We start from the raw sequence: 18,982 nt of genomic DNA, 5'->3' as shown, positions 1-18,982 counted from the left end.
CTTATTCCATTATACCTGTGGTCTCAGAACAAAGAGACTCTTAGGGATCTACAAAGAGGAAGGCCTTGGTTCTCGAGGCCTAAGGGGATCCTGAAGCCCAAAGGCAGGGCATTGTGATGGCTTTATTCTTTGCTAGATCTGCTAAGTACCACTTTGCCTCTGGCTTCCCTTTGGACAAGAGGAACCAGCACCATGACCGCTTTCTTGTTCTAGGTACCTTAAGAGGTCAAAGTTATTGTTATCTCCCTTCCAGACACTGTCATGTAAAACGCCTATGTTAGCAGACTATGAGAGAAGGGTAATGACTTTTGGAAATGGATTAAATCAGGAACCAGTCCTGGATAATGACATGTCAAAAGCATGATGTAGAGCTGGCAGAGAATTGGCCAGATGTGTTTCTTAAACAGATTACATTTGCCCTGATTCTTCTGGCTCTTCCAGAAGAACTAGGACTACTATTCTGTCACCTGTTATTCCAGGTACTTTCTTGGTTTAAGGGAGTAAGCATGTCTTTACCAGACATTGCTTCTAAGAGTTCTTACATGTCTTGAAGAAAGCTCCTTGCCAAGCAGGAAGGAAACGGCCAGGTGATGGCCTGGGGACTTCCCTGTGTGCCCTCACCCACCCACCTTATGAAGTCTGGGCAGCCCTGTCATTTGGGCTGTTTGCTGGTGTCTGCAGTTCTGGATGAGTGAGAACATTCTCTTTCCCATTCTGGGTCTGCCCCTACAGACTGACCTCATCCACGTTAAAGGCTTTGTAGTGCCCATAATTTATTACCGATTCTGATTTTGAACATTTTGGTTGCTTCCACTTTGCTATTATAGTTGAGGTTGAAGCAAACTCCTTACTCTGGGGTTCCTGAAATCCAGTGTCAAGCTTTTTGCTTTGAGGAAAAATAGGTTTGGGTGGGTTCTCCAAATTCGGCTCTGTGACTGGTAGGAGCCACTTGTCAGTTTAATCGGATTCACGGGTTTCTGCAAATGTCACAACAGGCCCACCTGCATCCTAACGGGGTCACTAAATGTTTCGCCTCAGGTGGGCCCCCTCGGCACCCTCCAGAGGATGCTTCAGCCTGCTTTCTGGCAACTCCTATCCCAAGGCTGTGCTGGCTTCTTGGTAGACTGTCTGAATACCTTTGGCGTCTACTGGAGGGAGGGCTCAGGGACTAGGAGGATAAAGCCTTACAGGGAACCTTTTCTTCTACTTCAGATTCTGGGACATAAGGTCAGTGAAATTATTTAAGGGAAAGAGAAGTTATTACGGTTTCCGTGATGTGAGTTTTCTGCCTGGCTTACAGAACAACTGTGCCTTAAAGATGGGCATCTCTCTCTCTCTCTCTTTTAAGCCTGGAATGAAGATTGTTATTCTTGGAGGTGATGACAGGTTGGTTGAGTTTCTGTGTGGACAGTTAATCCACCTGCTAATCTGGTTTCTTCAGTGAAATAATACATGTAAAACTTTTGGCAGTGTAGCTGGCACAAAATAAGCCCTCAGTAAATGATAGATGCCAACTTAAAATTGTCCTCTTGTAGTGGAAGGCCTCTTTCCTCATTCAGCTTTTTGCTTGTTCCTCAGAGAATCACATTTTGGAAGATGTGAACAAATGTGTCATTGCTCTCCAAGAGAAAGATGTGGATGGACTGGACCGCACAGCTGGTGCAATCCGAGGCCGGGCAGCCCGAGTCATTCACGTAGTCACCTCAGAGATGGACAACTATGAGCCAGGGGTCTACACAGAGAAGGTGCTGGAAGCCACCAAGCTGCTCTCCAACACAGGTGTGGGAACTCCCTTCCTTATTGGTGCTACCCACACACAGATGGCCATCCTGTTAGTCCAGGCCCTGTGGTTAGGAAGTAGGAGATCAGAACTCCGCTCAGGTCTTAAGAGTTCTGGGTGGTATATCAAGACTTGTGAGAAGTTGGTCAGCCAAATTAAGGCCTCGCAAACCCATTTCCTTCATGTGTGCCCCGCGATCAATGATGGGAATAATTCTGAACACTCTGTTTAAGATGAAATTCTTAGGTAAGGTTCATGTTGATGAATAAATACTAAATTAAGGAGAGTCCCATTCTTAAGCAAGGCCTCAAGTTAATCTCACTTCAAGTTCTTAACCATCCAAATCCTATATTGCAGAATCTGGTCAGAGACGAAGATTATTTGAGTTTTTATAAAATACGCCATTTAATTTATTTCAGCCATAAATACTTCTCACTTGGGTAGAAGCAGAGGCTCTTCATCATACACTTCGCCTCTTTCTGTCTGAGTGAGGGATTTAGGGAGGGCTGGTAGAATGATGGTGTCTGCTGGGCCAGCAGGATCTGCCATGCTTCTTTTCTCCGCAGTCATGCCACGTTTTACTGAGCAAGTAGAAGCGGCGGTGGAAGCCCTCAGCTCAGACCCCGCCCAGCCCATGGATGAGAACGAGTTTATCGATGCCTCCCGCCTGGTGTACGATGGCATCCGGGACATCAGGAAAGCAGTGTTGATGATAAGGGTGAGTAACGGCATTTCAGATGTTTTAACAGCTTCTTTCTTATCATTTGCTAAACTTGAGCAATGCATCATTCTGGAACTCAGCAGATGCAGTGGCAGTATATTAAAACCATGAATCTAAAAGCTGTTAGAATGAGATATATTTAATTATGTTGTCTAAAATGACTTTTAGTCGCAAGTTAGAGCCCAAACTTGGGCCGAGAACAGGAGCTAGTATGAGTTGGCCTTGACGATTTAATTTAGGGCAAACAGTCACCACAAATAAGAGGCTTCCATTTGAGTTAAAGGGAAACTACAGAAAATAAAGGCTTTTCAGTTAATTTCAGAGAAGGGAGTATTTCCTTAATGCAAATGGAAGTTATTCTTCACATGGAACACCCTTCTCCTCGAAGGGGTGGCAGGCAGCCAGGATGCTAGAACCCATGTGCTCAAAGTGAGGGTGAGGGACTCGAAGGCCCTGGTGATGCTCCCTGGCTCAGGGCCAAGCATTGAGCCCCTTCACCATGGCTGAATGGAAGTGCCACCTGGTCTGGGCCCATTTGACCTACGTTCTCTGAGAGAGCAACAGTTCTCACTGGCTGAGAGAAAGTCCAGGGCCCACTCTGGGTTGGCATAAACAAAGGGGTTTTGAGAAACTACCAACCTCTCTGTAATGCATCCCCAGGGTGCCAGGCCTGGGTCTCACAGCTGCCTTTCCCATGGCAGTTGATTCCTCACATGCTGTTCTGAGTATAAGCATGTTGCTCTGGAAGCTGAGAGCAGGGCGTGTGCGTAACTCTCCCCACAGCCACCTGGCCACCCTCCACACCTGGGCCAGGCCCTGTCTTAGCCGCAGAGCAGGAGTTGGAGTGCAGTGCCTGCCTGCTGCATTGATGGCTGCTTTGCTATGCTGTCGATCTAGTCGGGTCAGGGGAGTTCATTTATACCTTCATGGTTTGCTAGTCAAACCTCCCAAGGTAGGCAGGGATTCTGTCCCACTTCGTACCCTCTCAGCCTGACAGCCTGCAGAACCTAGCCAGCTTGTCAGGTGCAAACAGAGGCCGTTTCTAAGGCAGTTGCATCAGGTTGGACCAGTTTTGTATGCAGGGTAGAAACACTTGGGCAAGACTGCACTCCTCTTTGAAGTGGGGAGGAAAGAACTGTTCAAGGATCGCCTGCCTGGCTGCTGGCTGTTACTGCAGTCCCCAGGTCACCTGGACATCTTGGGAACTGGAGGCAGGGAGCTGGTTGAGCCTTTTGCTTTCTTCATCCCTGCTGCTGTACTAAAGAAGAACCCATGTTTGGTGGAGGCCTGGCTTCGTTGAATGCAAGGTTATACCCAGCGTCTATATCTCGGTGGTGTGAAGGGATCCCTGGGTCACATGTACTGGTGGTAATGAACACAGCCCTATTTCTCCAGAGTTCTTTCCATGCTGACAAACACCTAGAAGTAGAATAACAGAAACCTTAATGATAAAGAGGAGTTGTTGGGTGTCTGAGGTTAATGTCTTTGGGGATTTAAGTGGGCTGAAACTGCATTCCCTCCAGGGGATACCTGCAAATTCCAGAGCCGCATTGTGGTGAAGCAGGTAGGGTTGTGGGAACCCCTATCCTGGGAGCAGCCTGGAGGGCCTGGAGGTCTATAAGACAGCCATGGTTTAGCTCCTCCCTTATCTTATGCTCTCTGACACTACTCCTGTTTTAATTCACGAATCATCCTTCCAACCCCTGGGCCTCTGTCTGATGTCTTGTCCTCCCTCCACCCAACCTCCCTTCTGTGGTCATAACCCTAGTCCTTGTCATTACCATCATCTACATCATCCCAGTGTCCAGTGTCCTTGTGTGTTGGCTTGCTCTCTCTAGTACTGTGACTCTCAACAATCCTTTGAGTCCACCAGGGTCTTCAGTCAGTTGGTCCTCCCCACTTGTCACCCTCACTCAGCCCCTTAGGTCCTTGCCTCACTTCTTTTCTAGCTTTGAGTCTGTGCTTCATCAATATAATCTCTCTTGCTCCCATTTACTTCCTTATATTTGCCTTGCAGAATACAATCCTAGTGAAATCCTGCCTTCTCCTGCTGAGCATGCTGTAGAAAAGCACAGCCACCCTGTCTGGGGTCACTGACCCCAGGTCTGTCACTGGGCCCTTAGTGCCGTGCAGTGTGGCCCTGGAGTCTAGGAACGTTTCAGACCTTCCTGCTCACCTCAGCCTCCCACACCAGTGCCCCATCTTCCGTCTCTGGCCCTGGCGCCTATTTCACTGAGAATATTGAGTCAGTTGGGGCATCTGCCCCCTGCTGCCTCTGTGCCCATGTACCCTGCCTTCCTCCTCTCACTGTGGACCTCCCAGTGTCCCTGACTAAGGCCGTCCCCTGCACTGGATCCCATTCCCTCTTCCTCTAGCCCCTTTCTCCAAGCATACAAACATGCAGTTATTTCTCCCATCCTAAGAAAAAGAAAATCTCTGGGCCCCCCTCCTTCTCAGTCTCGTTTGCTGGTTTTTCCTTATCTTTTCAGCCTCTTACTGTGGGTTTACCCTGTAGAAGAATTCTTGACCTCTTCTCATTCCCTTGGCATGTAAAGACTTGAGAAAATCATCAAAAGTTTGACTCTCCTGAGTTCCACACTCACCTTGCCTACTCCCTCTTGCTACTTGATTGTCTAATGGGCACCTCAAGCTTATTATGCCCCAAAGTTTGAGCTCCTTATGTTTCTACCCCCAGCGTACTCCACCCAGTCTTCATGTGTCATTTGATGGCAACTCTGTCTTTTACTTGCTCAGGTCTAAACCATGGATTCACCCTTGATTCCTCTTTTTGTCTCATAACCCACATCTGTCTATCAGCAAACCCTGTTGGATCTACCTTCACAATAAATAGAGAATCTAAACACTGTTCCCACCCTAGTCTGGGCCACCAGCATCTCTCACCTGGATTCATGCAGTTGCTTCTCAGCTGGTCTCCCTATTCCCATCCCTAGATGCCTGCAGTCTCTTTATCCACTGAGCAGCCAGAGTGATCCTTTTAAGCTTCAATTAGTACATGCATCCACTGCTCAACACTCTCTAAAGACTGCCCATGGCACTCAGTCCTTACACTGGCCCACAAGGCCTTCTAGAACCTGAGCCTGTCACCCCTCTGACCTCATCTTTTACTACTCTCCCCTTTGCTCCCAAGGCTCCAGCTGACCCCGTGACATGAGGGTAGTGAGCTGAGTCCCTCTACCATGGCCTCCTTGGTATTCATCCAATTTCCCAGGCAACCTCCTGCCTTGAGGCCTTTGTTCTGGTGACTCCCTCCTGCTGGAGCACTCCTCCCTCAGGTACCTCTCATGTTCCCACCTTCACTGCCTTGAGGTCTCTGCTCAAATGTCACCTTCTCATGAGACCTTTCCTGACCACCCATATAAAATTACAGTCCCCCTTCACTGCTTTATTTATTTATAGCACTCATCAGTTTCTAATATTTCATATAATTCATTTTTTGTTTGTTGTCATTTCTTCCATTAGAATACAGGCCTATTTCATTTTATTGCCCTTTGCTTTATTGCGCTTTGCAGGTATACTGTGCTTTTTACAAACTGAAGGTTTGTGGGAACCCTGCGCCAAGCAAGTCTGTTGGCGCCATTTTTACAACAGCATTTGCTCACTTCGTGTCTCTGTGTCACATTTTAGTAATTCTCACAATATTTCAAACTTTTTCGTTATTGTTGTATTTTTTGTGGTGATCTGTGATCAGTGATCTTTGATGTTGCTATTTAATTGTTGTGGGGCGCCGTGAAGACAGTGAACTTAATTGATAAATGTTGTCTGTGTTCTGACTGCGCCACCAACTGGCCGTTCCCCTTCTCCCGTCTCTCCCCCTCTCCTCAAGACTCCCTGTTTCCTGATGACCATATTGAAATTAGGCCAATTAACAATCCACAATGACCTCAAGTGTTCAAGGGGAAGGAAAAGTTGCATGTCTCTCACTTGAAATCAAAAGCTAGACATGATGTAGTGAGGAAGACATTCAAAAGCTGAGATGGGCCAGTTAGCCAAATTGTGAACGCAAAGGAAAAGTTCTTGAAGAAAATTAAAAGTGCTACTCCAGTGAACATGTGAATGATAAGACAGCAAAACAGCCTTATTGCTGATATGGAGAAAAGTTTTAATGGTCTAGATAGAAGATCGAACCAACCACAATGTTTCCTCAAAGCAAAGCCTAATCTAGAGCAAGGCCCCGTAACTCTCTTCAATTCTACGAGGTCTGTGAGGAAGCTGCAGAAGAAAAGTTTGACGTTAGCAGAGGTTGGTTCATGAGTTTAAGGAAAGAAGCCATCTTTATAACATAAAAGTACAAGATGAATCAGCAAGTTGTCCAGAAGATCTAGCTAAGATAACTAAAGAAGCCGGCTACACTAAAGAGCAGATTTTCAGTGCAGATGAAACAGCCTTATATTGGAAGAAGATGCCATCTAGGACTTTCACAGCTAGAGAGGAGAAGTCAATGCCTGGCTTCAGAGCTTCAAAAGGCAGGCTGACTCTCTTGTTAGGGGCTGATGCAGCTGGTGACTTTAAGTTGAAGCCAATGCTCATTTACCATTCTGAAAAATCCTAGGGCCCTTAAGAATTACGCTAAATCTACTCTGCCTGTGCTCTATAAATGGAACAACAGAGGCTGGAGGACAGCACATCTGTTTACAACATGGTTTACTGAATATTTCAAGCCTACTGTTGAGACCTACTACTCAGGAAAAAAGATTCCTTTTAAATGTTACTGCTCATTGACAAGGCACCTGGTCACCCAAGAGCTCTGATGGAGATGTACAACGAGATTAATGTTTTCCTGCCTGCTAACACAACATCCATTCTGCAGCCCATGAAGGAAGGAGTAATTTTGACTTTCAAGCCTTACTGTTTAAGAAATACATTTTTTAAAGTTATAGCTGCCAAATAAAGATAATGATTACTCTGATGGATCTGGGCAAAGTAAATTGAAAACCTTCTGGAAAGGATTCAGCATTCTAGATGTCATTAAGAACATTCGTGATTCATGGGAAGAGGTCAAAATATCAATATTAGCAGGAGTTGGGAAGAAGTTTATCCGAACCCTCATGGATGACTTCAAGGGGGTTCAAGAAGACTTTAGTGGAGGAAGTAACTGCAGATGTGGTGGAAGTGGCGAGAGACCTGGAATTAGAAGTGGAGCCTGAAGACGTGACTGAATTGCTGCAGTCTCATGATAAAACTTTAACAGATGAGGAATTGCTAGTTATGGATGAGCAAAGAAAGTGGTTTCTTGAGATGGAATTTGCACCTGGTGAAGATGCTGTGAAGATGGTTGAAATGAAAACAAAGGATTTAGAATTTACATCAACCTAGTGGATAAAGCAGCGGCAGGGTTTGAGGGGATTCACTCTGATTTTGAAAGAAGTTCTACTGTGGGTAAAATGCTATCAAACCAGCATCACATGCTACAGAGAAATCGTTCATGAAAGGAAGAATCAATCAATGCAGCAAACTTCATCGTTGTCTTATTTTAAGACATTGCCACAGCCGATCCAATTGTTAGCAGCCACCGCCTCGATCAGTCAGCAGCCATCACCATCGAAGCACGACGCTCCAAAAGCCAAAAGATTATGACTCACTGAAGGTTCAGATGATGGTTAGCATTTTTTAGCAGTAAAGTATTTTTTAAGGTATGTACATATTTTTTAGACATAATGCTGTTGCACACTTAATAGACTATAGTGTAAACATAACTTTTACATGCACTGGGAAAGCAAAATATCCCTGTGACTTTATCGCGATATTCACTGTATTGTGGTCTGGGACTGAACCTGCAATATCTCCGAGGTGTGCCTATGTATATAGGAGCAGGGATTTTTGTCTGTGTTAGTGATTTTGTACCTCCAGGGCCCAGAACACTGCTTGGCACACACAAACTCAGCGAACAAAAGAATGAGTAACAGGTATTTGGTTTTTTGACAAGAACAATTCTTGGGTCTGTGATGGGCTCTTGGGGGCAGTGCAGAAGTGGAGATCATGTTAGGAGGCCCACCTTTGAGAATGCGCTTCCAGAGACTCAGCTCTCACCAAAACTCTAAAGGGATCTGTGACCCCAGGATTAAAATGGCCAATGGTGATGTGGTATTTTGTGCTGCCAAGTCTGTGAGACTCTAGGATCTGGCATTGACAGGCTCTCTGTGGCTCACTAATGCCTCATGTGACCTCCGCTGTCCTCGCCTCATCTGATTGAGGGACAGGCCCGGACTGCATGTGTACAAACCCAAGATATTCTGGGCAGTTTCAGATGCTTTCTCATGCGTCCTCTCATTTGAGGTTCACAGCAGCCCTCGGGCCAGGCTCGGACTAGGTCCTGGTGCAGAGGAGAGACTCACCTCACTGCCCTCCTGTCATAGGCTGGTTGGCTGGGACAAGAGCCAACCCCAGCTGTTCTGCCTGCTGCCTTGGTACTGATAACTTCCAGAAGATGACATTATGTTTCTAGTCAGCAGCTAATCATGAGAGGCTGGAGGTTGTGCAAAATAAGAATTTTGTTTCATAATTAAAGCAAAGAGTTAGGACCAGTAATCAGTCCCTTTGGTATTTTCTCAGACCTTACCTGCCATTTTCTCTCTTTTTTCCTTTGATAAAAGTAAAAAAAAAAAAAAGTAGCACATAAAGATACATTGCTTGGGGCCAGCCTGATGGTGCAGCGGTCAAGTTTGCACCTTCCGCTTCGGCAGCCGGGGGTTCGCCAGTTTGGATCCCAGGTGCGGACATGGCACCGCTTGGCAAACCATGCTGTGGCAGGCGTCCCACACAGAAAGTAGAGGAAGATGGGCACGGATGTTAGCTCAGGGTCAGTCTTTCTCAGCAAAAAAAGGAGGATTGGCAGCAGTTAGCTCAGGGCTAATCTTCCTCAAAAAAAAAAAACCAACAAAAACCAAATAAACAAAAAAATACATTGCCTATTTTTACGCCTCAGGGCAGCCTTTGGTACAAAAAAAGACCCAGGACAGTTCTCACCTTTGTCTTAAGATGCAGGTGTTGGAGAAGTACATTAAGAAGTGAAAACCTCATGTCAAACAGAGAGTCTTGACTCATTGGTAGAAGTTGAAGCCCTAACCCCCATTAAGGAACCCCTAGGCCCTTTGGGAAATGCTGGTGTGGTGCCCTCGCCTGCTCTTTGTTGGATGGGCCACCCGACGTGTGCATCACCGAGGCAGGGTCTCAGACAAATAATGAGCGATTTTAAGTTTATCACCCATCACCGTTTGCAACACTGCACGTGAAAATCCAGAATTCTGAGTGTCATACATGGGCCCAGGGGCTGTGCATCCAGAGGTTAGGGACAGCTGGAGGCCGGAGGTCCAGGGCTGTGTCTGACTCATGATCTCTATCTTGGTGGTAGACCCCTGAGGAGTTGGATGACTCCGACTTTGAGACAGAAGACTTCGATGTCAGAAGTAGGACAAGCGTCCAGACAGAAGACGATCAGCTGATAGCTGGCCAGAGCGCCCGGGTAAGGAACAAGCTTAACTGTTCTGCAGATCTTCCCTTTTCCCCTCAGGTCGTGGCTTTTTCTTTTCTAGGAAAACACTCTCAGTATTAAGAGCATCATTCTTCCTCTTTTCTCTGGCAGTAGGACTGAAGTTAGCCTAAGCTGTGGCACCTGCTAGTCAATTGTAGTTTCCTCCAAAATGTCTCCTTTGCTGGGAGCAAGGCAGGAACATGGGCCTCCTCAGCTGTGCTCTGGGGCTGTGGTTGACAGGGCCCTGCATCAGGAAAGCCCTAGGATCTAGTCAATGTAATGTTTGTTAAAAGGATTGTGAAATCCGAAAAAGATTGCTGTTTTCGCCCGTCTCAGTGATACCATGGGTATGAACTATTTAATTGTTGATGGGTTAAAAAAAAAATAACAGTGGTACATTCAAGAAAATCAGTCAGAGCCACTGCATTCATTTGAGTCATTAAATCTTCAGTCAGTAGCATTTATGTTTTGGGGAGGATGCCAAGAAATATTTCTAAGGAGTCTTTTTCACTCCTTAGAAATCATTTTGAACAGCGAGTGCATGCCTGCTTTAGGCCTCACTTGGTCATGAGCATTTTGGGAATTTTAGTGGGAAGAACCTGAGGCCTGGAGTCTGTGGGGCTTGAGGTGGGCATCAGGCCTCCAGGTGTTGCTTTGATAAGGTTTAAATGCCATCTGAAGTAGCTAAAATGTATATTCCTTAGCACATTCTCTTCTCCTTTCCCTCTTCAAAATTTACACTCTAAAACCACGACCAGTTCACCTTGAAAAGTTGGAGGTGTAGTGTAGCCACAGGAAGTGTCCATTTGGGGCCCTCCAGGGAAAGGGCTCCACACATCGGCCCCTTCTGTTATCTCCTCTCTTCACGGCAGGAGGCAGAGGATGAAACTTTTAAAGAATTAAGTTAAGCAGATTCTGTCCCTGTACAGGTGTGATCACGAAGCTTCCACATTAGCCTTCTGTCCCTTACCCTCTGTTTTCTCGACACTAAAACTTATTCTTGAAAGTGGGTCGGGAATTCAGGCTGCCGTAAACTTCTGCACAAAATGAGAAGAAATGGCCCTTCAGGCAAAATGAAACCTATTAAAGCATTATCCTACCTATGTCATAGATTGCTTGGTAGAAATGTTCTTGGCTAATGCACTGTGAGAACTTCATATTCTCTTTATGTAAGAGCTTTCTGTGCTTCTGATTTTAGGCGATCATGGCTCAGCTTCCCCAGGAGCAAAAAGCAAAGATTGCGGAACAGGTGGCCAGCTTCCAGGAAGAAAAGAGCAAGCTGGATGCCGAAGTGTCCAAGTGGGACGACAGTGGTAACGACATCATCGTGCTGGCCAAGCAGATGTGCATGATTATGATGGAGATGACGGACTTTACCAGGTGAGCAGTGCCCAGCCCCCACCAGCCACACAGAGGGCAGCTTTCCTCCCGACAGGTCAATTCAGACAGGCAGGACCGTGCCGCTTTGTGGACATCTTCTCTGTTCCACTCCTCTCTAACTATGAAAGGCGTCATATACAATGATCCTTGTTCTCTTTTTTCAGAGGTAAAGGACCGCTCAAAAATACATCAGATGTGATCAGCGCTGCCAAGAAAATTGCTGAGGCAGGATCCAGGATGGATAAGCTTGGTCGTACCATCGCAGACCACGTAAGTGACAGAATTGCTTCATCCTGGGCTCAGGCAGCCCAGCCTGGTGCCTTCCAAGGTGGCAATAATGATTTTTCATGGGACACAGCACTCTTCTCATCTCAAAAATAGTTCTTAACTCACCAACTTGCTTTATTAATACCAGCATAGATTTTTAAGGATTTCGGAATTCTTGTTTCTTCTTTGACAAGTCTTAGGAGGTAGGCCCGGTTTGCATTAGAGCACATCTCTGGAGCAGGTGTGTATGTTCTGTAAACTTCCCGTGGTTGACAGCTAAAACCAGCCTCTGCTGTTGACTGTTGTGTATTTGTTACCTCTCACTTCTCTTCAGAACTTCAGCTCTGGGCAGGAGCTGCTTGTGCAAACCCTAACACACTGAAACCAGGTGTGTAAGATTTATCTTCCTATGGATTTATTTCATATAAGAATCAGGAGCCTGTTTGGCTAGTGTTATTCCTCCTACTGATATATCAAAAAATATGGTTCTTACTTCCTGGCAAGTTTGCATTTCCCTTGATGCTCCAAGACTTATTATCAGAGACAGTGTTTTTCAGTTACAGTTTTTCTCTGCAGTTACTAACTCTTCCTACCCCTTTCCCTGAAGTATCCCAGCTGCAGGCTGAGTGACAGCAATTCTCCATCGCTCAAGCCACAGACTCAGAAGTCATCCTTGACTCCCCCTCTCTCATGTAATCCAGTACTAAGCCCTACTGCTTCTCCTGGCCTCACAGATCTTGACACCAGCCAGTCTTTTCCTCTCTGCAACCACCAGCTCGGTCCAGACCTCGGCCGCATACCTGGACTCCCATGGCCTCTCCTCACTGGCTTCCCACTCTTCCCTCCATCCTCCACACAGTTGCTAACACGGTCTTCTTATATGATCATCTTAAAATGCAAGTCAGATATGGCTCTGCCCTGCTTCAGTAGCTTCTTAAAACTCAAAGTCTCCAGCATGGTCTCAGACTTCATTTCATGCCACGCTCTCACTGCGCCCCAGCCTCACAGGTTCGAAGTGTTTGCTGTAGACACTTGAGAGGTACTCCATGTTTCCTTCTTCGGGAAAAGCCTCTTAAGCCGGCCCTGAGCTTCCCTGTGCCTGGTCAAGACCTCATGGTCCCCACGTGCTCTCTTCTTGCTTTGGTTTAACTCAGTTGTCCTCCATCTTTGCCTGAAGTGAACATCTCCTTTCATCAGGCCTTTACAGTGTGCATTGTAACTGAGCAGATAAAGTGCTTCTGAGCAGAAGAGCTATTTGGATGGTTATTAGCTAGCTCAAAGCACTCTGACTTTCCTCCAGAGCCAGGCTCTTACTTGCTGAGGCTTTTTCTCACCTTGAGGGGCATGGGCCCAAGCAGAGAGTAGCCTAGGTCTGTGACTGCCCCAGATAATTGGATAACACATCTTTCTTGCCCTTTGCCCAGTAAGGAGAGAAGCCTGTTGGTGGCACACTGAGCCTTTCAGAAATAGCCCTGGGGGTGGGGTGTGTTTGGACCGGGCCCAGAGTGCTTGATGCTCAGCCTACTCTCCCCTCAGTGCCCAGACTCGGCCTGCAAGCAGGACCTGCTGGCCTACCTGCAGCGCATCGCCCTCTACTGTCACCAGCTCAACATCTGCAGCAAAGTCAAGGCCGAGGTGCAGAACCTCGGTGGGGAGCTCGTTGTCTCCGGGGTAAGTCTTATTCGTGAAAAGAAGTGGTTGGTAAGAATGTGCTTTTGAAACGAAAGTAGCCTCTTGTCCACATACACTCCTCACCTGCCCTGAACGGGAAAGTGTGCTGTGGAAAACCTGAAGTTTCTCTTCAGTCCTTGGAGGCCAAGGACTGCATATCGCCGCTTCCTGCTGAACTGCAGTTCTGTTTAGCAGGGCGCAGTTTGTGACAGCTTGGAGCCATCACAGGGCTGGCCTCTTCCCTTTTGCTGGCCGCTCATTGGGAAAAATATTTTTATCTTCCTTGCTTTTCTTTCCCCAGAGAGGAATTGAGCCTGTTCAAAAATTGCGAAGATGATGTAGATAGGCTTTCTCAAACCTCCTCCACCCCTCACAGTGCCCGAGTAGTCTCTCTTCCATTGTCTGTTCACCATGTCACAGCCTGGTCCCCCTGTCACCTTGAACAGGGGAAAGAGGACGCCTCGCTCTGTGTGCTGGGCTCCACGGATTGCCTGTGGCTTCTGCTAACCCCACGGAATTTCCTTTCAGAGAACTATTTTGTATGTTGGACTCACTGACAGCATTTGCTCACCTGCTACAGCATAAATGCCTGTCTCTGGGGAGCAATTATCCCTCTTCTCTAAATGAGCGAGGAGACCCCCTGGGTCATGACTGAAAATGGTGCGTTTCTGTCTCAGAGGGCTGGCTCCGTGCCTGCTCCTCCGTGGCCGTTCACAGTGCTTGTGGTTATAACTCTGCGATCACTCAGGAAGGTGCAGAGCCTCCTCCAGCTTGTGTGAGTGAATAAAAACTTGCTGAGGGGTGGAGGCAGGCAAGGGGATGGTGCCTTATGTTTTTGTTACTACTCCCTTTTCTTCTTCAAGAGATCTGAAAAACACAGGTGTTTTCAGGGTATTTGGACAAGAGTAGGCAGCCGCGAGGAGAGCTAACCAGGAGCGGGGCTGCTGCTCAGCCCTGTCCTGGATGGGGAGAAGCGGGGACTCCCCCCTCAGGCACTGACAGTCCCCCAGTGCACATGGGGCTGGAGGTCAGGCCTGTGGTCCTCACTGCCCCCATCTGTGCCTCTTAGGTGGACAGCGCCATGTCCCTGATCCAGGCCGCCAAGAACTTGATGAACGCCGTGGTGCAGACAGTGAAGGCGTCCTACGTGGCCTCTACCAAATACCAGAAGTCTCAGGGCATGGCTTCCCTCAACCTCCCGGCTGTGTCGTGGAAGATGAAGGCACCTGAGAAGAAGCCCTTGGTGAAGAGAGAGAAACAGGATGAGACACAGACCAAGATTAAACGGGCATCTCAGAAGAAGCACGTGAACCCGGTTCAGGCCCTCAGTGAGTTCAAAGCCATGGACAGTATCTAAGGCTGCCCTAGCCAGCTGCCCCCACCCGTTGGGGCCCCTAAAGATCAGTCACTGTTCTTCACTCAAGTGTATTTGCTACATAGAACACTGATGTTAGATTCCACAGGGAAATAGGCAGAGTTTAAACTTGGCCAGGTGGTAAATTTTTGAAGGCCATATTTGTCTTTAAGTTGGTCAAAAATACCTTTAGAATTCAGGAGCATATTTCCAGCTATATTTTTTTTATAAGATTAAAGAAAAATAAAAATTCCATAACCAAAGAGAATCTCACATTAACTTGTTATTAACACTCTTGACCGAGTTGTGAGGCCCATTCTGTTTGAGAGAAGGAGATCTACCAGCCCTGGGTTCCAGCGGTTTGGCTGGTATTATGTGACCAAAGACGACCCAGAGTGAGCAACCTGGGTGTCTTAGGAAGCTATCCCTGGAGGAGGAATGTTCCCAGAAAGGTCTTGAAAGGGACGTAGCACATAAAACTCAGTAAGACGTAATGTATCATGAAGACAACTGATTACTCTCTTTATGACATGCAATGAGAATTTTAATGCATGGTTACAATTACTAATGTACTCTGCTGCAGGACATTAATAAAGTTGCTTTTTTCAGGCTAGAATGTTGTGATGCTGTAATCAGAACATGCTTTTTTCCCTTTCTTTGGCTTCAAATGCAAATTCATCATTGGGCTCACTTCTAATAATTGCAATGTTTCCTGCCTTGGGCTTGCAACAGAAGCCTGACAAAAATAGTGTTTACTTAGGCAATAATTTTGACTTTACCTTATTTGTGATTACTATAGCGATTACTATAGCTACAAGGTATAATTTTACTGTCTTATTTAAATTTTATGAATTTGAATGTTTTTTACACTAACTTTTCCCAATAAAGTCCACTATGAAACCAAGCCTGAGCAGCCAAAGTCATTTTCTTTGCCTTCCAGTAGCGCGGAGTCTTACATCAAATGTCACCTGCAGTGCTCGGGCCCTCCCGGTGTCCCTCCTCCCCTGGGACAGTGTTGCTCAGTGAGGAGACTATGCCCGTGGCTCCAGGCCAAGGGCTGCACAGCCTTGTAGCTTCCGTGCCAGCATACCAGGGAGGGCTGTGCCAACCTCAGGAATTCACGTGTTGTGCTTCAAGGTGCAGGTCAAAACCCTGGAGGCATCCTTGACATCTCCATGGATATCACCCCCTCTCTCTTCTGAATCATTCCCATCAGCTTAAACCGTATGTTGATAATAGCTGCCTAAAAATAAAATCCCTCCTTAATTTAACCCCATGTCCCTTCCCAGCAAACATCCCCACCTTAAGCAGAACTGCCTAAAGGATGTGTGTGGTCCTTGTCTCCTCTTCCTCACGTCTGTTCTCTCTGCCATTCCACTCAGCTCTGGTCCCCACCACTCTACTGCGGTCCTCCCTGTTAAGGGGGCCGTCCTCCACCCCATCACACAGACCAGCTCTGTCTCCTTACCAACCTCACAACTAGTGGCCCAGGTGAATGCTCCCTCCAGAAAGCTGCTCACTTGACTTCTGGAACACTGCGCTCTGGTTTTGTCTTCCTTACTGAGCGCTCCTGCTTTTCCTAGTTGTTCAAAGTTGCACTGTCCCAGGGCTCAGTCCCTGGGCCTCTTCTCTTCTCTGGCTCTACTCACTCTTCTGGTCTTAGCCAGACTTCTGGCTTTAAATACTGTCCAAATACCGACTTCTCCTGGGATTCAACTTTTATAACTGCCTGCCTCCTAAACTCTGCACTTGGATTTTTTTTTAGAGAACTTTTCTTTTTTTGAGGAAGACAGACTAGCCCTGAGCTAACATCCATGCCCATCAGCCTCTACTTTTTTTTTTCTGTGTGGGACGCCTGCCACAGCATGGCTTGACAAGCACTGTGTAGGTCCACCCACACCTGGGAGCCAAACTGGCAAACCCTGGGCTGTGCCACCAGGCTGGCCCCTGGATGTCTCACTAAATCTCTCAAACTGGACCTGCCCAAATTCTTATCTTTGAAATGTATGCTAGGTCCAACTACTTACCACTTCTGTTTACTGTCACCTGGTCTCAGCCCTCATCACTGTGTTAGTTATCTATTACCATGTGACAAATCGCCCCCAAACTTAACAGCTAAAACAGCAAACCTGTTTATTACCTCACAGTTCGTGAAGGTCAAGAATCCAGAGCCGCTTAGTGGGAGGTTCTGACTCGGGGTCTCTCATGAGGCCACAGTCTCTCTCTGAAGGCTTGATGGGCTGGAGGGTCTGCTTCCAAGCTCCTTCGCATGACAGCTGGCAGAAGGCCTGGCTCCATGCCATGCAGGCCTTCCCATAGGGCAGCTCACAGTGCAGTAGCGGACTTCCCCAGAGTGGGTGATCCAAGAGAACGGCAACCAGATGGAAGCCACAGTGTTGTTAAAAACCTGATCTTGAAAGTGATACACCATCACTTCCACTGTATTCTACTGGACACAGACCCCCCCCCCTACACTGTGGGAGGGGACAGTACAAAGGCTGGAAGGTGGACTCCCACAGCCATATGTACCCAGACCATTGCAGTAAACCCCCCTTCCACACACACACGCTTCCCTGAACATCCTCTTCCTTCACACGAGTCCCCACAGCAGTCACAACGATCCCCATAAAACAAGTCAGTGTCATTCTCTTAGCCCACACCTTCCAGTAGCTTCCATCTCAGTAAAAGCCAAAATCCTAGATGAACTTCTTTGTCATTCGCCCTTTGCACTTGTGGTTCCACTTCTCGAATGCACTTTTCCCAGATAACCCTATGCTTTCTTAAGGTTTCCTTTAGGTGTTTCATCAAGTCCATTTATCAGAAAGACCTTCTCTGATAAATCCTTAACTTGCCCTCTCTTTCTTATGGCTTTACATATCCGTTTGGGTGGGAATCTTTATTTTGTTCATTACTGACTCTCCAAGGCCCCTGGGGGATCTCTGGTGGGACTGGAAGGCGCTGGCCACCACCCTCCAACCCTTGTGAATTCAGGATTCAGGCTGACTCTTGGGACATTCTCATGGCTTTTTTTTTTTTTTAAGATTTTATTTTTTTCCTTTTTCTCCCCAAAGCTCCCCAGTACATAGTTGTATATTCTTCGTTGTGGGTCCTTCTAGTTGTGGCATGTGGGACGCTGCCTCAGGGTGGTTTGATGAGCAGTGCCATGTCCGCGCCCAGGACTTGAACCAATGAAACACTGGGCCTCTTGCAGCGGAGCGCGCGAACTTAACCACTCGACCACGGGGCCAGCCCCACTCTCATGGCTTTTTTTGCCATCAGTTTGTCACACTCCAAACTCTTCCAGACCTGAGCTCCAGCACATCTGTCCCCAGCTGCTTCACCTCCAGCCCTGCACCCCAGCAGTCCCCATCCAGTCTTCCTCCTAACTCATCTACTTCTCGCCAGCAGAGGCCAAGACCCCACCCCACATCTGGATTGCTGCAAAGCCTCCTAAATGAGCCTCCTATCCAGCCCACAGGATCCATTCTCCATTCTCCATCTAGTAGCGAAGCAATCTTCTGAAAATACCTCCTAAAGAGTCAAGCCTCTGCATAAAGCCCTCTGCCTGGGGCTGCCCACTGCCCACCTGACATGCTGGCAGCCCTGTTCATGGTCTCTGCAGTGTCTGGTACTGTGACCCTGCCCTCTGCACCCACGCTGACCCCTGGAGGCGGTTCCCGGGACACCCCTGTGGTCTCCCTGTGAGTCCATCACTTGCATGTCTGGGTTATCACCTTTGCCATATCGTCGTCCCAAGCAAAATACCATTATTTACTTGAAAAGACTAACTTTTGTTTAACTTTGCCTCCTTCTAAGCAGTATCTATGAAATCACGTGTGATGTGCTAGTTACAGTTTTTCTAACATACTTTAAAATAACATTTTAATAATAAGTGTTTCATTAATGTATCACCTAAAATCATCCCTTGTACAATGGGAAACACTGGCCCACAGCTGCCTCTTGCTCCCCCAGGCTGAGCCCTCTCAGCCATGGCACATGGTGTTAGAGTGCCAGCCCCCATGGGACTGACCCGCATTCCTTCAGGGAATAGACAGCGTTGGTCTTGTTGACCCCATTGTCCAGCAAAGGGCCTGGCGCTTGCTTGAGAAATATTCTTGAACCATTTGAACCATTCATTGATTAAACCAATCAAAAGATAACAGAAGGCAAAAAGCGGACAACTGAGGAGGCACCAGAGGCCCTGCCCAGAAATACCGAAATCCTCCTCTGTCCTCCTCAGAGAGCACACTCTAAAGATGCTCAAGCCTGGGCTGAGCACGAGGGAGCTTTGCCTCACCCTGTCCTTAGGGGTATTCCCTC

At 47.3% G+C, this 18,982-nt stretch overlaps 1 protein-coding gene across 15 annotated transcripts in view; it reads left to right on the top strand.

Annotated features, from left to right (window-relative positions):
• CTNNA1 (catenin alpha 1) overlaps positions 1-15,566 on the top strand; it is a 313,987-nt gene extending 298,421 nt beyond the window's left edge. For all 15 annotated transcript variants that reach the window (XM_070570709.1, XM_070570717.1, XM_008520797.2 and 12 more), the window contains 7 exons: positions 1,579-1,779; positions 2,347-2,498; positions 9,871-9,981; positions 11,189-11,370; positions 11,535-11,640; positions 13,174-13,308; positions 14,378-15,566. In XM_070570709.1, coding sequence (XP_070426810.1) covers positions 1,579-1,779; positions 2,347-2,498; positions 9,871-9,981; positions 11,189-11,370; positions 11,535-11,640; positions 13,174-13,308; positions 14,378-14,665 — 1,175 coding nt within the window. In that variant the 3' untranslated portion in view covers positions 14,666-15,566. The remainder of the gene's footprint in view (positions 1-1,578; positions 1,780-2,346; positions 2,499-9,870; positions 9,982-11,188; positions 11,371-11,534; positions 11,641-13,173; positions 13,309-14,377) is intronic.
• Positions 15,567-18,982: the final 3,416 nt, after the last annotated feature.

The sequence above is a fragment of the Equus przewalskii genome, chromosome 13 (genome assembly GCF_037783145.1).
Source record: "Equus przewalskii isolate Varuska chromosome 13, EquPr2, whole genome shotgun sequence".
Lineage (NCBI taxonomy): Eukaryota > Metazoa > Chordata > Mammalia > Perissodactyla > Equidae > Equus > Equus przewalskii.
Note: the sequence above shows the minus strand (reverse complement) of the source record. Positions and strands in the feature narration are given on the sequence as shown.